At 53.7% G+C, this 16,435-nt stretch overlaps 1 protein-coding gene across 2 annotated transcripts in view; it reads right to left on the bottom strand.

The window, feature by feature from the left end:
- Positions 1 to 1,143: 1,143 nt before the first annotated feature.
- The window catches only part of C14H10orf90 (chromosome 14 C10orf90 homolog), a 201,842-nt gene continuing 186,550 nt past the window's right edge, over positions 1,144 to 16,435 (bottom strand). For both annotated transcript variants that reach the window (XM_060171086.1, XM_060171087.1), the window contains 5 exons: positions 13,781 to 13,980; positions 11,112 to 11,289; positions 5,282 to 5,345; positions 1,346 to 1,445; positions 1,144 to 1,261 (listed from right to left, as the gene is read on the bottom strand). In XM_060171086.1, the coding sequence (XP_060027069.1) occupies positions 1,223 to 1,261; positions 1,346 to 1,445; positions 5,282 to 5,345; positions 11,112 to 11,289; positions 13,781 to 13,980 (581 nt within the window). In that variant the 3' untranslated portion in view covers positions 1,144 to 1,222. The remainder of the gene's footprint in view (positions 1,262 to 1,345; positions 1,446 to 5,281; positions 5,346 to 11,111; positions 11,290 to 13,780; positions 13,981 to 16,435) is intronic.

The following is a 16,435-nucleotide window of genomic DNA, read 5'->3' as shown; positions in this document are numbered from 1 at the left end:
CTGAGTGAGGTGTGGGGACCCCAGCACCTCATACCCTGCTTTTCTCCTGTCAGTCTCCAGGGCAAAGCCTTCTGCCCGTGCTTCTGGCTCTGAGCTGGGTTCGAGATGGGGGAAAGGCTGCTCAGGACAGGAGGAAGAGAAGGGAGGGCGAGGAGGAGCTGGAGGGCGAGGAGGTGGAAGAGACAGAGGTGGAGAGAAAGTGGTGATGGAGGACAAGGCGGTGGTGGCCGGCTAGTGCCCCCTGCTGGACGGGGAGGGCAGTCCATGTGGAACGCCAAGCACCTTGTCTGTTCTCAGCACCAGGTCACCAAGGACTTTGGTTTCTGTCACCATTGCCTTTATTGGTTAAAAACAATAATCATAAAGAAACTGGTTTGTTCTCTGGTCTCCAAAGACACACGGTAAATAGTGGGCCTTGCACGGGGGGTAGGGGTGGGGGGAGACAGGAGGCAGAACCTCAGAGTTTTGTTTGTTTGTTTTTCTCCTTCACAATACGGCTCCAGTAGGGTGGGAGACGTGCCCAGGGTGGCGGTGTGGGCTTTGATGACCAAAGTGTCGCCACGCCTCCAGTGTCTTTAGCCACGTCTGTCCTCGGGCGTCCACAGAAGTAGAGGTTGCTGGTGAATGACAGCTTGGGGGTGTACGTGTGTGTGTGTGTGGGGGGGGGGGGGGAGTGACAAGGCTGCTCCGACCAGACCAGCCAGGGGTCATGGAAACAGCTCCATGGCCTCTGGTGTGGCCCCAGGCTGGTGGGGACGGCCACGTGGCACACGCAACACCGAGTTTTAAACACACGGGGCTATGACCCCAAATTTGGGGTCTGCAGAAGTGGCAGGAATCAGGACTGCTCTTTCAAAGGGGATGGGTTGGAGTTCGGGACAATTGATGACAAGTTAAGAAAAAAAAATACAAAGCCACCCACAGGGCTAGAGGCTTGTGGGTAAAGCCTTTCCTGCTGCGGGGAGTGGCAGAGGGGAAACAAAAAATAAAATCCAGAAATAAAAAAACAACAAGAGAACAGAGTTAAATGGGCGAACCCACTTCCTCTGAGGCTGTGGGGTTGGCTTATCCATTCAGGCAGCTTTGTTTCCCTTGATTAAAAATAAAAAACAAAAAAAAAAAATAGAAGTCAAAGAAGTGGTGTTCGTGGTGAAGAGAAGCCAGGTTTAATGGGCTGAGCAGGCTCTCCGGTTGACTCAGGTGCACGGCGCCCAGTGGGCAGCTAGACGGCACTCCTTTGGAGAAGCTGGTCCAGGAGTTGCTGGAGAGGACACAGAGGCTCAAGTTCGAGGCCAGCAGCTATGCCTCAGGGCGGCCCACCCGCTGCCATCCGGGCCTTCCTTACCTTTTTGAAGACTTCAGCACGGAGTCTGTTGCTCTGTAAAGCCACCTTCTTCTTCTGTTCTTCCTTTTTCTTTTTCACTTCCGGCAGGTTATTATAGATTCTGGAAAGAGATTCATTCGTGCACCGTGTGGGGTGGACGTAAGACGGCAGTGCCGCCCTGTCTGTTCCAAGGCCCCTTTTGCTGCCCAGGGGAGAGCGAGCCCTCCCAGGGAACTCAGGGATGCCCCGGTCGAGGGCATCACGGGTCCGAGGAGGACCAGCCCCATGGGCAGAGTCGCCCCACCCTCACCCTGACGAAGCTGGAGAGGTCAGTTATCTCTCTCTAATGCTTTCTATTTATTGATTTTTTTGTCTTTAGGGTTATCAGTAGGGTTTGGGCCAGCACTGCTGCACTACAAATCCACGGCTTCTGGAGGACATTTCCCCATGTTGCTGCCATTGTTGTATCACTGTTGGATAGGACAGAGAGATGGAGAGAGATTCGGAAGACAGAGATGGGGAAAGAAAGATAGACACCTGCAGACCTGCTTTACCACCTGTGAAGCGACCTCCCTACAGGTGGGCTCGAACCAGGATCCTTAAGCCGGTCCTTATGCTTTGCGCCACGTGTGCTTAGCCCACTGAGCTACCACCTGACTCCCTCTTTGATGTCTTAAAAAAATATGTACTGAATTATTATTGGATACAGACAGAGGAAAATTGAAAGGGGGAGATAGAGAGGGAGAGAGACAGCGAGACACTTTCACCACTCATGAAGCTTCCCCCCTGCAGGTGGGGACCAGGGGCTTGAACCTCGTCCTGTGCATTGGGATGTGTCTGCTTAACCAGGTGTCACTGCCTGGCCCCGAGGCTGGCTATTTCTCTAGAAGGCTCTTGCCCCTCCTCCGTTGTCTATGACAGTTAGCCACCTGCCCGGGGGATGAGGAACTGTCCTGCCTGCTTGGCCACCCTGAATGTAAACTGCTCTGCTAGCCTTTTGGTCAAATTCTGCCTCCTTGGAGTTAGAAAAGGAATAACAAGGGGGTCGGGCGGTGGCGCAGCGGGTTAGGCGCTCATGGCGCAAAGCGCGAGGACCGGTGTGAGGATCCCGGTTCGAGCCCCCGGCTCCCCACCTGCAGGGGAGTCGCTTCACAGGCGGTGAAGCAGGTCTGCAGGTGTCTGTCTATCTTTCTCTCCCCCTCTCTGTCTTCCCCTCCTCTCTCCATTTCTCTCTGTCCTATCCAACAACAACATCAATAAATAGCAACAACAATAATAACAAGAATGATGATAAACAACAAGGGCAAAAAATGGGAAAAAGTGGCCTCTGGGAGCAGTGGATTTGTAGTGCAGGCACCAAGTCCCATCAATAACCCTGGAGGCAAAAAAGAAGAGAAAAGTAAAGAAAAGAAAAGGAAAGAAAAGAACAGAACAACAGTGCCGGTCAAATAGCTCATTGGGGTAGTCCTCTGCTTTGCAATGTTCATGACCCAGGTTCGATCCTGGCCCCCATTACAGTGGAGGAAGCTTTGGTGTTGTGGTCTCCCTCTTTCTCTCTGCCTCTATTTACAAGAGAAGGAAAAGAGAGAGAGAGAGAGGGAGAGGGAGAAGCAAAGAGAAAGGAAGAGAGTGGAAGGGAAAGAAAGGGAAGGGAAGGGGAGAGGCCGTGTGGTGGTAGGCCCAGTTGACGTCACACATCACAGTGAGCAAGGACCCAGGTTCAAGCCTCCAGTCCCCACCTGCAGGGGAAAGCTTCATGAGTGGTGAAGCAGGGCTGCAGGTGTCTCTCTGTCTTTCTTCCTTTCTATCCCTCCATTCCTTTTGATTTCTGCTTATCTCTGTCCATAAATAAATAAAAATAAAAAGCATTTTTAAATCCTTAAAAACAAAAAAGAAAGGAAGAAAAGAAAAGATAGAAAAAAGGAACAAATACACACAAGTATCAGGACATACAAAGGAACAAGACGTGTGTGTGTGTGTGTGTGTGTGTGTGTGTGTGTGTGTGTGTGTGTGTGTGTGTGTGCACCTACTGAATTTAACGTAATTTAATGGCAAAACTCTGTAATATCAGCTTTGGGTTGGGAGACTGGGAGGACAGATTTGGCTGAATCTTTAATGAGATAATAAAAGATGAGTTTGGGGTTTGGGTTTTGGGTGTGAGGCGTGTTCATCCTTTTACGTCTGAAGCAGAGATTCCTAGAACCCAGCGGCCCTTATGGCTGGCCCTTCTCCTCCTCCCCTTCACTTCTCCTTAGTATTTATTGGCTCATTTATTTTGTGTGTGTGAGAGAGAGAGGTGGGAGACACCACTCATCCAGGATAGAGCCCAGCACCTCACTCAACAAGTCTCCCTGTCTACAGCTGAGCCATCTCCTCGGGCCACTCCACAGTCCTGGATCCTCAGAGAGGCTCCCCACAGAGGGCAAGTTGGGTGAGCACCACAGGGGTGGCATAAGGAGGGGAAAAGCAGGGGGGAAGGGGACCCGTCCCACCTTCCCAGCTGTTCTCACCCCTCTCTGTGCCAAGCACTTTAAATTCTCAGTGGATGACATTTCCCTGGCTTGAACCCAGGTCCTTGCACATAGCTTTGTGCGTGTGTTTCAGTGTGTGAGTGTGTGTGTGTCAGTGTGTAAGTGTGTGTATGAGTGTGTGTGTGTGAGAGTGTGAGTGTGAGTGTGAGTGTGTGTGTGTCTCAGTGTGTGTGTAAAAGTGTGTGAGTGAGTGTGTGAGTATGTGTGTGTCCGTGTGTGAGTGTGTGTGAGTGAGTGTGTGTGTGTCAGTGTGTGAGTGTGTGTGTGAGTGTCTGTTTGTGTGTGAGTGTGTGTGTCTCAGTGTGTGTGTGAGAGTGTGTGAGTGAGTGTGTGTGTGAGTGTGTGTGTGAGTTGTGAGTGAGTGTGTGTGAGTGTGTGTGTCTCAGTGTGTGTGTGAGAGTGTGTGAGTGAGTGTGTGTGTGAGTGTGTGTGTATGTGTGTGAGTTGTGAGTGAGTGTGTGTGAGTGTGTGAGTTGTGAGTGAGTGTGTGTGAGTGTGTGTGTCTCAGTGTGTGTGTAAGAGTGTGTGAGTGAGTGTGTGTGTGAGTGTGTGTGTGAGTGTGTGTGAGTGTGTGTGTGTGAGTGTGTCTGTGTGTGAGTGAGTGTGTGAGTGTGTGTGAGTGTGTGTGTGAGTGAGTGTGTGAGTGTGTGTGAGTGAGTGTGTGTGTGTGAGTGGGTGAGTGTGAGTGTATGTGTGTGTGTGAGTGAGTGTGTGTGTGTCAGTGTGTGAGTGTATGTGTGAGAGTATGTGAGTGTGTGTGTGAGAGTGTGTGAGTGAGTGTGTGTGTGAGTGTGTGTCAGTGTGTGTGTGAGTGTGTGTGTGTGAGTGTGTGTCAGTGTGAGTGTGTGAGTGTGAGTGTGTGTATATGAGTGTGTGTGAGTGTCTGTGTGAGTGTGAGTGAGTGTGTGTGTGAGTGTGTGTGTGTGAGTGTGTGTGTATGAGTGGGTGGGTGTGAGTGTATGTGAGTGTGTGTGTGAGTGTGTGAGTGAGTGTGTGTGTGTATGAGTGGGTGGGTGTGAGTGTATGTGAGTGTGAGTGTGTGTGTGTGTGTGAGTGTGTGTGTGAGTGTGAGTGTGTGTGTGTGAGTGTGTGAGTGTGAGTGTGTGTGAGTGCCTGTGTGTGTGTGCACGTGCTCAACTAGCTGCACCAACATGAGGCCCCAAGATTCTGGGGTGTCTTTGAGTCCAGTGACAACACTCTCTTGGAAACCCAGACCCAGCAACTTCCTTGGTTCACACGGGGACAAGCTGACAGCCCAAGACCCCATCTGACCCCCACTTCCCTCCAGCTTCTCAGCCCACGGCCCTTAAGACCTGAGACCCTGGCCCTCCAGACAATAAAGAGATGCTCTCCACCCCAGCCCCTGCGCCGCCCAGCTCCCCCGGCCCCTCCCTGCACACACAGCCTCCCCTGGACCTTATGTTACCTCTTGGAGTGCATGTATCTCTCCTTTTCTGAAATGGACCTTTCTTTGGGTTTGAACAAGTTATCTGGAAAGCAAATGGAGAGAGGATGAACTTCAGAAGGCACGGGGATGCTGCACTTTCTGGAGAAACACTACGGTGGGCGGACTCAGTACTCTCTAAGGGGACTGAGTACCCGTGAGCGACCCTGAAGCCCAGCTCCAGCCTGTCAACAGACACTGTGGCACCGTGATGGATGGAGATGAGATCGACCGTCAGCAAGGTTCGGCTTGAGCTGGAAGAGAGCTCGGCTGGTGAAGTAGTCAGCAAGACCCTGGATTCGAGCTCCGTGGATGCTGGAGCCATGCTGTGGTGTCCTAATCCACACAAAATCAGCCCAGAGAGACCCTTCATGGGCGCCATGCCTGGACAAGGCTCTCTGGAAGGGTGCGACCCACCAGGACAGGAGCAGCCACTGTCACCAGGAAGACAGGAACCGGTCCAGTCACCTCCCAGAGTCTGCAGTCTGTGTGGTAACAGACAGACAGACTTCCGGCCAGGCAGAGTCAGCCACAGGCTGGAGCCAGACCTGCCCCCAGCCCCCACTCTGCCTGGAGGTAGCATGGGGGCCTCCACCCTCGCTTCCTGGCATTCCAGGGATGAAGGGAAGCAGCGACCAGAAGAAGGCCGGCATCTCACAGCCCTGCATTTCCGTAGGAAGTGATGGCCTGACACTCAGTTAGGCATCTTGAGCAAAGTGCAGTAGGTGTGGCTGTCAGCCAAAGAGGCACGCACCAGACTGAGAGAAGAAAGCTTTCAAGGCCCAAGGGGGTTGGGGGAAGTAAGGCCCAAGAAACGTCCATCTTTATTGTTGGCCGGACTTGCCGCTACTTTCCCCGGCACTGGGCGTCCAGACATGGCCCGTCTGACATTTCTCAAAGGATTCCTTCCAGAGAAAATGCGACTGAGAGAAAAGCCAGGAGGACAGCAGGCTGACACCTGCTCCCTGCCACGCTGTCACCGATCGGCAACGTGGGGTAAGAGAGAAGGAGCTGGCAAGTAAAACTGAGGCAGAGAAGCCTCTTGCAATGCCCCACTCCCTCACCCTCCAGCCACCGTCTCTCCCTCTCCTCCTGTTTTAATCTTTCGTTACGTTGGTGGCACTAACAGGCTCCTTCCCTGCCCCTTCTCACCAGCACACACACACACACACACACTCACACACACACACACACACTCACACACACACACACACACTCACACACACACACACACACACACACACACACACACACACACACACACACACACCGATCTCCTCTCCCCTAACTGACCTTCCCCATGCCTGTCCAGAGACCCCCTGTCATTGGTGTCACAGAGGAGGACACCAGACATGCCCCCACTCCAGCGTCTGGGATTCGGGGAGCATCTGATCTGTCTGAGAAGCGTCTGTCTGATAAGCATGTCCGCACACTCCTCCCTGAGCACTACTGGGAGGAGAAACCCAAATGTTTCTTCAGGTGCCTTATGGGCAGACGTTCTGGGGCTCCCAGGTCAGGACTCCGGAGGGGGCGGCCCGGTGGCCCTCCGCAGGCTGACTCCCTCCCAATGGCCGGGGCCATTTCTCCGGCCCGATGCTCTGGGAACGTGGGCTCCTTTCCAGGCTTCCCAGCCAAGAGTCGCCGGGGCAGGAATTTCACAGTGCCTTCCGGAGAATTCCGTCCTTGTACTGGTCCGTGGTCGGAACAGTGCTGCCTTGGCTCACCTTGTGGTGTGGCTAATGCATTTCAGACCACGGCTGGCTCTGTGCCAGGGGGCTGGGCTGTCCGGAGGGAGTGACCTGTTCTTATAAGCTGGATGGATTTTAACCGGCACGCTCACCGAGTCATTTTTTAAGTCCAAAGTCAGTGAGATTCAGGAGGTGTGCGATCCATGGGAGCTGGTGTGGAAGCTGGTGGTAGTCAGGGAGGGCTTCCTATAAGAAGAGGCCATTTCTGATGGAATTTCTGAACAGTCGTAGGTTAAGTGTACAACCAACCAGTGTGCAGAGAAGTTTCACAAGAAGAGAAACAGCAAAGGCCTCCTGGACTGTGAATATTCCAAAGGCAGGAGAAACAACTGGGAGGAGGAGTGAAGGGAGCAGAGTCAGGCTGGAAGGGGGTCAGGGAGGGAGATCCAGGAAGGCCCCAAGCTTGGTCCCATCACAGGGTGGCCACTGCCATGGGGACTCAGCAGCCTGAGCCCCACAGGGTCCCAGAGGAGAGAGGGACTGTTGCTGTCGGGACACGTCTGCCTGCGGGTTCTGTGCAGGCGAGGCCAGCTACAGGGACTCTGCGGTCACTACCCCACGCAGCTGAGTCCTCCTGGTCCCCAGGGAGGGAGCTGGTGTCCTCCTGCCCGTGCTGACTGGCCAGCTATGCTGAGTGCACCCCAAGTCCCCACCTCTGGTCCTAACAGGAGGCTGAGCACTCTGGTGGTCTGGGGTAGAGGCAGGAGCTGCCCCCACTGCTGCAGGCCCTGAGAGGGCATGCCTGGGCTCCCCGGGGAGGAGGAAGGGGACTTCCCACAATGCCAAGCAGTCAGGGCTGGGCTGGCCGAGGGGGACAAAGGTGTGACCCCTTTCCAGGCTGGCTGAGGCCCCTGGCAGCCAGGAACAGCCTGTGTTCACGTGTGTGTGGTCATCGCTGCCCCTTAGAGAGGCTCAGGGTTCAGCGGCCCAATGGGAGGGACTGGTCAAGGCAGGGACTATCCCTGGACAGCCATGCACTGGTCCAGTCCAGCAGCCCTGCCCGAGAGCGCTCGGAGCTGTAGCGGTACACACACCCGGTCCGTTGAAGTGCCTGGCGGCTCTGAGGTCTCTCTCTAACAGATTTTATTTTAAAATCAAGAAAAATATTTTATTTCTCTACTACTGATTGCATAGAGACAGCGGGAAATTGAGAGGGGAGGAGGAAAAGGGAGAGATAGAGAGAGACACCTGCAGCTTGTGAAGCTTCCCGCTCTGCAGATGGGGACTGGGACCTTGAACCCACATCCTCGTGCACTGTGATGTGGGCACTACACCAGGTGCAGCACTGCCTGGGTTTCCCCTGCCCTCCCACCCGGTTTGTTAAAACCTCTTTTATTTGTGCCGGGCTAGCATGAGGTTGGAGAGAACTCGACCGGAGCCAGCCTGGGCGGCTGCTTCCTCAATGAGAGAGACCAGGAACTCGTGGCAGAGCCGGAATGCAATGTGTCTTTATTGATCAGAGACCACGCTTTTATATATTTTGAACCGGAAGTGGCAAGTCGGAAAAGGAAATGGCTAGGAAAGGGTGAAGAAAAGGACAGAGTGGGAAGGTAGAAAGCTTCCGTAGCAACCGTTGTGAAGGTTTTAACCGGTGGGATTAATTAATACCCTGCAGGCAGGGTGGGTCTCAGGGAAAACAATGATGATGTAAATAGACCGCAGCATCAGCCATGCAGGATGGAGCAGAGCAGGGGGGGAGCTGGCTTAAGGCCCGGCATTTGAGCATAGTAACATGTGTGCACAACAGGGTGGCTGCACCACCACCTGGCCCCCAATGTTTACATTTGGGTAAAGACTGAGATTGAGGGAGGGGCTGCTCTAAACATCCACCCTCCTTTTTCCCTCATTTTTCTTGTTTTGAGTTTCAAAGGCTGTTGGGGGGGGGGGCAGGACTGGGTGCTGGTACACCAGTTAAGCACATATAGTGCTATGTGCACAGATCAGTGCAAGGACCTGGGTTCAAGCATCTGCCCCCCACCTGAAGGGGGGATGTTTCATGAGTGGTGAAGCAGGTGTCTCTCTTTCTCTCTCCCTCTCTATCTCCCCCACCTCTTTCAGTTTCCCTCTGTTCTATTGAATATAAAATTTAAAAACTTGGGGCCGAGCGGTAACGCACTGGGCTAAGCACATACAGTGCTGAGCACGAGGACCAGCACAAAGTTCCTGGTTCGAGCCCCCCGGCTCCCCACCTGCACGGTGGTTACTTCTGAAGTGGTGAAGCAGGTCTGCAGGTGTCTGTCTTTCTCTCCCCCTCTCTGTCTTCCCCTCCTCTCTCCATTTCTCTCTGTCCTATCCAACAACGACAGTAGCAACAACAATGGAAAAAAGATGGCCACCAGGAGCAGTGGATTCGTAGTACCGGCACTGAGCCCCTGGAGGCAAAAAGAAGAAGAAGAAAAAGAGGAAGGAGGAGGAGAAGAAGAAGAAGGAAAGAAAGAAAGAAAGGTGGAAAGGAAGGAAGGAAGGGAGGAAGGAAGGAAGGAAGAAAAGAAAAAAGTAAAAAAGGGAAAAATGGCCTCTGGGTGCAGCAGATTTGTAGTGCAGGCACTGAGCTCCAGTGAAAACCATGGAGGCAAGAAAAGAACATACACGCCCCTTTGGAAGACTATGGAGGAGTCCTTAAAAAAAAATGGAATCACCTTATGACCCAGCAATACCACTCTTGGGTATTTATCAAGTAGACACTCAGACACTAGTTTGGAAGGACACATGCAGCCAGAGAGTGGAAGCAGCCTAGAAGCCCCATCCACAGATGACTGGCTACGAAGTTATGGGATAGAGACTCCATGGAATACTACTCTGCCATCAAAAAGATGATATTGTGTCCTTTGGGACAAAATGGATAGAACAGGAGGTGATGATGCTTAGTGAGATGAGTAAAGAGATGAAAGGCAGCTGCCAGGTGGTTTCACTCCTGTGGACTCTAGAGAGCTGATTCACAGGGACTTGGGGGAAAATTCAAACCAAACAGAAGCAAGCAAACTGTTTCTAAGTCTTGGAACTTTGGTGGTGGGTGTGGTGTGGAGCTGCACCCTGTCACCTTACAGTCCTGTTAACAAACTATTACTAACAATTTTTAAAATATGTTTTAAAGGCTGTTAGTGGGCTCCAGGCACAACAGTGTGAGGACTCTGCTCCAGCAACCAGCGAGATGTTTGCGGACACCTCACACCTGCCCTGGGGGCTGATGGCAGCCGTCCATCCTCCAGGTCTGTCTGACAGACGCCTGGTACTTGGATCACAATGCTGATGCAACACGCTGGAGTGTGCCCTCACCCAGAGAACTGTTTCGCCATTGCCCAGGGCAGAGGGGACTTGCAGCTATCTGGCAGGAGCCTGAAGTGATGGGCTCTGCGGGCGGCTGGCAGGCACCCTGCGGCTTCCTTCCCAGAGACCATGGGGTAGGGGTGTCCCCAGTGCTTCCTGCTGAAGCTGGGCCCACAGGGAGTCTCGCCCAGTGGGCTCCCTGAGGGGCTGGAGGGGAGATGGTGGCTACCAGGAGCTGCCCTGAGTACTGGGCATTTTTAGAGGATTTACTGGAACCAGGAGCTCAGTGACGGTTCCAATCCCCCTGCCCCGAGCCCTGAGGCCAACCGCAAAAAGGATGGGGTAGGGCTGTCTGGTGTGACCCTGGGGCCCGGGTGGCCACAGACTGACAGATGGGGTTGAGCTGAACCCCAGCATCTGATCTGCCAACCCCCAGCCTGAAGACGGAACTGCCTGGTGTGTGTGTGTGTGTGGGGGGGGGAGGGAGTCCTGCTGGCTTTGCCTTCTTGAAGGGATGCACAGAAGAGTTTTGTTCTAAAAGAAAATTTGAGGAGCCAGAGTCCTGGACTCGGGAAGATCCCCAGGCCCTTGATACGTCCCTGACGATCACCAAGTCCAGCACCTGGCTTTCCTGCCCCCCCCCTTAATACAAGACTGGCACTCCTGGGGGTGGGGGTTGATCTGAGCTCAGGGGTCCCTGCCCCGAACTGCAGGTGTCCTTGCCTGCAGAGGCCACAAGAAGACCTTTGGCTTCAGTCCACCCTGGCAGACCACCCCCCACCCCCGCCAGCTCCTACCGCTGAGAGGATGGGGGATCGTGAACTGCTTCCTGCTGGCTCGTGTGGGGGGGACGCTCTGCTTCTGCGCCACTGCGTCTTTCCGCTGGGCCTTCCTCTGCTGGGCCATGTGCTCCAGCCTCTTCAGCCGCTCCTGAGAGCGGGAGATGAACTGGGGCTTCCGCACCTCCAGCGCCTCCTGGTGGGGGCAGGGGAAGGGGGCAGGGGGCAGGGGCCAGGGGCCAGGGTTCAAGGAAAGTGAACAGGGACAGAGGACGGGGCAGTGGGCAGGGGACAAGGATCCAGGGGGCAGAGGGCAGGGACAGGGGACAGAGGCAGGGGGAAGTGTGCAGGGGCAGGGGAGAGGGGACAGGGAGCCAGGGCACAGGGAAAGGGAACAGGGACAGGGGTGGTGGACAAGGGACACGGAGCCAGGGGCAGGGCCAGGGGCCAGGGGACAGAAGAGAGAGACCTTGAGTAGAAGCCTAAACCCAGCCCTGACAGAGCAGGAAGCTGGCACAGAGAGCAGAGTACTAGTCACAGCCTCCCCTCTTACCCCCTGCACACAGTTCTTGGCGGGCAGCCCAGGGCCAACATGACTGCCGCCCCCCCCCCCAGGGCCAGATTGCTGGTGAGACACTGGAGGTGTGTGACCACAAGCAAGCCTCCTAGCCTGAGAGAAGAGAGACTGGCCTGAACCCTCCTTCCAGCCAAACACATCTGCCCAGCGGCTCCATAGCTAGACCCAGACCTGCCGCTTGAGTTCATGTCAGCCCAGCCGGGGACCTCCAGGAGCCCCTCCCGGACAGCAGCCTGAGCCACACCCCCGCCTTGAACTTGCCTTCCAAACCCCTGTTCACCTAAAAAGCAGGGCCCCTGAGCTAGGGGGCTGTCAACCCCTAGTAGCTGGGGGTCCTGCCGCCCACTGTGCCTGGCACACATCCCTAGCTGGGGGTCCTGCCACCCACTGTAACTGCTGCCCACCCCTATCTGGGGGTCCTGCCGCCCACTGTAACTGCTGCCCACTCCTAACTGGGGGTCCTGCTGCCCACTGTACTGGCACACAGCCCTAGCTGGGGGGCCACTGGAATGGACAGTCCCTTCCCCAAAAAATTAAAACAGGAGGCCAAGCAGATGGTCCTAGGGAACCCCTACCAGCCCTGAGCTGCACCTGCTGGGGGGTCTCTGCCCTGAGCCTCGGCAAGGTCTGCAGGGGGCCCGGGGTGCACAGGAGGCGGCTAGTGCCACAGTGTCCCTGCAGGGAGGCTCTGGACGACAGCTCAAGCACCTGCAGAGGGTGTGGCCGCGGGAGCAGGACTCCTGAGCTGGGGCAGTCACCTTGGGCTCCACTCCCGTAAAGGAGTTCCTACTTAGAGGCCCGGGTGGTGGCGCACCTGGTTGAATTCACAGATTACAGTGTGCAAGGACCAGGGTTTGAGCCCCCACTCCCCACCTGCAGAGAGGGTGCTTCATGAGTGGTGAGGCAGGGCTGCAGGTGTCTCTCTGTCTCTCACGCTCTCTGTCTTCCCCTTCCCTATCGATTCCTCTCTGCCCTATCCAATAAAATAGAAAAATGGCCACTGGGAGCAATGGATTTGTAGTGTTGGCACCAAGCCTCAACAATAACCCTGGTGGCAATAAAATAAACAAATACACTTTTACTTATTTCCAAATGAGAGTGAATAAGAGCCAGCCCATTGTTCCACCTTATATGCAATGCCTGTAACCAAACCCAGGGCATCGTGATAATTTTAATAGCTCTTTATTTCCTGAATTAAAAAAAGAAAACACCCCACATATATCCTTACAGGGCTGCTTAGGGAAAGTGATCCAGAAGTTGTCATCGGTGTGGGCATGGCTTAGCAAGGAAAAGAAGGGCTGGGTCACTGAATTTATAAAAGTCGGTCCTGAGGGGCCGGGCAGTGGCGCACCTGTGCACAGGACCCTGGTTTTGCCCTCTGGAGCTTCGGCGTATAAATCCATCCCTCTGTCCCTTCCAGCCCACGTGGCTGGAAGGTGTGTGTGTGCTCTCACTTTTCCTGAATAAAAGTTTTAAGATTCCAGAACACCATGCTTTTCTCTCCAATTCACCGAGCCTAAGTGCGATGAATTTGCCACCATGGGGGAACCATCTTGGCCCGTTTCCCCCATTCCATATTACTTCGACATCAGCAAAAGATGCCCTGTGGAAGCTTCCGGAAGCCTCTGTTTCTGGAAACTCACAGCCCCACACGACTTGAGAGACATGCAGAGGCGTGGTGACCCTATCTGAAGACGGGGCTGGAGGGCTAATGCCTCACGTGGGCGCTGGGTGGAGGGGAGGCACAGACTCTGTGAAGTGACCTGGCCCAGGTCTGGGGACAGCCCCCTCGCTCCAAGCTGCCATGGTGATGACCCCTTGTGGTCACTGAGTTGTACACGTCTAGAGAGGACTGTGCGTATCACAGAGTGACGCGTGATTCAGTGCGGATCTTCCGTGATCCTTCACCTGCCGTCTGGCTGGATGGAAACGGCACCACTGCCTCCATCACGCACAGGGACAGGTGGGGGGGAGACAGAAGCACGGAGGGGTCGGGGAAGCTGTCTGGTGTCACGGAGGCCCCTCGCAGCGAGGCAGGTCTGCAGCCTCAGAAGCAGCAGTGTGCTCAGTTCTGGGTGAGAGTCAAGCCTGGGGACATAGAAAGCCTCACCTGCAGGGTTAAGGAGGGTGCAGGCACCTGAGGGTCCTCAGAACTTTCCTCTGGCAGGTCGGTGGTCTCTGGCTCCTTCGCAGGTGCTGGCGTGGGGGACGCAGACTCGGGGGGCACCGGCGGGGGCTCGGCCGGGGTGGTGACAGCCCTCCCCTTACACTCCTGGATTTTGACCACCAGGTCACAGCAGGTGTAATCTCCTAGAAGAGAAGTGTGGGTTCCAAGAGAGCACAGGGGCCGTTTGCTCTCAGACCATCTGCGTACGGTCTCCCTGTGTGGGAGGACAGGCCGGGGACGACATCTCAGCACGTGAGGTCTACCTCTGCCTGACGCACAGCTGCCACAGCATCATGCACCCCATGGCCTAATTCTCCTGCACAGCCAGCAGAGACCTTAAAAGTCAGCTGAATGTCAGCAGAGCCAGAGCTCCAGGCCACTGTCCTTAGATCCCCAACGTGAACGAGCGAGCGACATCTGACTTGCTGATGCCACAGCCATCGGTCTGCAGAGCCTCTCTCGGGCACACTAGTTGAGAGAGAAATGAAGGGGCTGGGCAGCGGTGCGTCCAGTGACTTGCACATAGTGCAACCTGCACAAGACCCTGGCCCCCCACCAGCAGGGAGGACGCTTCGCAAGCGGCGAAACAGATCTGCAGGTGTCTCTTTCTCCCTTTCTATCCCCCCTCCTCTCTCAATTTCTCTCTGTCCTATCCAATAAAAATAGAAAAAAAATGACTGCCAGGTGCAGTGAATGTGTAGCACCGAGCCCTAGCGATAACCCTGTAGGCAAAATGAAATGAAATGAAACAAAATAAACAACTTGAAACAGAAGAGTGTTTCCATCCTGACCTCCCCAGGCAGACGACCTCACCAGTGTGTCCTGGAACCCCCACCCCCAGAGCCCTGCCCCACTAGGGACAGACAGACACAGGCTGGGGGTGTGGATCCACCTGCCAACACCCATGTCCAGCAGAGAAGCAATGACAGAAGCCACAACTTCCACCTTCTGCTCCCCCCCCAAAAAAAAAGAATTTTGGTCCAGACTCCTAATGGGGCAGAAATGTTCTAGGAAGGTGACCAGAGGGCTCGGAACTCCAATTCCATCAGGACCCTGTGTAAAAAGGAAGGACACTCAAAAGTAGTCATGGGTGTAGCTGTGACTTAGGAAGGAAGAGAAGGCAGGACCACAGGACGAATAAAGGGCAAATATATAGTTACAGGAACAATAGTCAGCCCACAGTCAACCCACAGTGTGACCTTGGGAGAAACACTGCAATTTCTAATAGAGGGAAAAGGAACACCGAACTCTGGTGGTGGGAAGAGTGTGGGTACCACTGTTATGTCATAATTTTGTAAACATTAAATCACTAATAAAATACAAATAAAGCAAGAGAATGTTAATCTGAAACAGACTCTATATAGAGTTGCCCTATACAAATGTCCTTCTCCCATCTTGTTCTCCTCTTAAACAGAAAACTATGCTTGCTAATTTAAACAGCTTTAGAATTGCTTTGATGGGGAGTCGGGCTGTAGTGCAGCGGGTTAACCATAGGTGGCGCCAAGTGCTAGGACCGGCGTAAGGATCCCGGTTCGAGCCCCCGGCTCCCCACCTGCAGGGGAGTCTCTTCACAGGCGGTGAAGCAGGTCTGCAGGTGTCTGTCTTTCTCTCCCCCTCTCTGTCTTCCCCTCCTCTCTCCATTTCTCTCTGGCCTATCCAACAATGACAACATCAACGACAATAACTACAGCAATAAAACAACAAGGACAACAAAAGGGAATAAGTAAATAAATAAATATTTAAAAATTGCTTTGATTTACCTCGTGACTAATAAAAAACAAGAGGCCTAGTGCCTGGTGCTGCACTACTGCCTGCCTTCCTGAGGGCCAGTGAGTGTATAAACCATACCAGGACCCACAGTTTCAGACATGAGCCTTTGGGTGATAATTGGCAGAAATCCTGCATTAAGACTGACATCACAGAAGGTCACACATGCAAACCCACACCCCAGCTCCACTGGACAAGGGGAAACAGAAACCACTAAGCTACCCCTGACCTTGTCAAGTGGGGGAGGCCAGGTGCCCCCACGGCACTTCCCCAGCACCACCCCGTGTGCTTAAATAGAACCTAATCCCCCCAAACAGAATATAGACCATTTGGGGCTGGGGGGTTGTGCTCTTGCTGGAGTGCACGCGTTACCATGCGCAAGGACCCGGGTTCAAGCCTCACTCCTCACCTGCAGTGGGGAAGCTTCCCAAGTGGTGAAGCAGGGCTGCAGGTGTCTCTCTTTCTCTCTCCCTCTCTATCTCTCTCTCCAATCTTGATTTCTCATTGTGTGTATCTAAAAAACAAATTAAAGATCAAGAAAAAGGACACAGATAATCTACAGTATATATCCTCATGTAGTAATGCATGTGCAAGTAGAATATAAATAAATGAACTAAATACAATAAACAAAGTAAATATATAACTAAGAAACAATAACATATTATGTATGCGATTGGATAATTATCACACATCTGTTGCTAATGTAATCTATGACAAAGTTATTGGTGCTTTCTAGAATATGTATACTTTATAAAACACATTTAGTATGTTTATATAATCGTCAGCCTGGTCACACTGTTGTGAGTATTCAGTTATGAAATCAAGTGCAGT

Source organism: Erinaceus europaeus, chromosome 14, assembly GCF_950295315.1.
Source record: "Erinaceus europaeus chromosome 14, mEriEur2.1, whole genome shotgun sequence".
Lineage (NCBI taxonomy): Eukaryota > Metazoa > Chordata > Mammalia > Eulipotyphla > Erinaceidae > Erinaceus > Erinaceus europaeus.
This window is presented reverse-complemented; position numbering and strand designations above follow the sequence as displayed.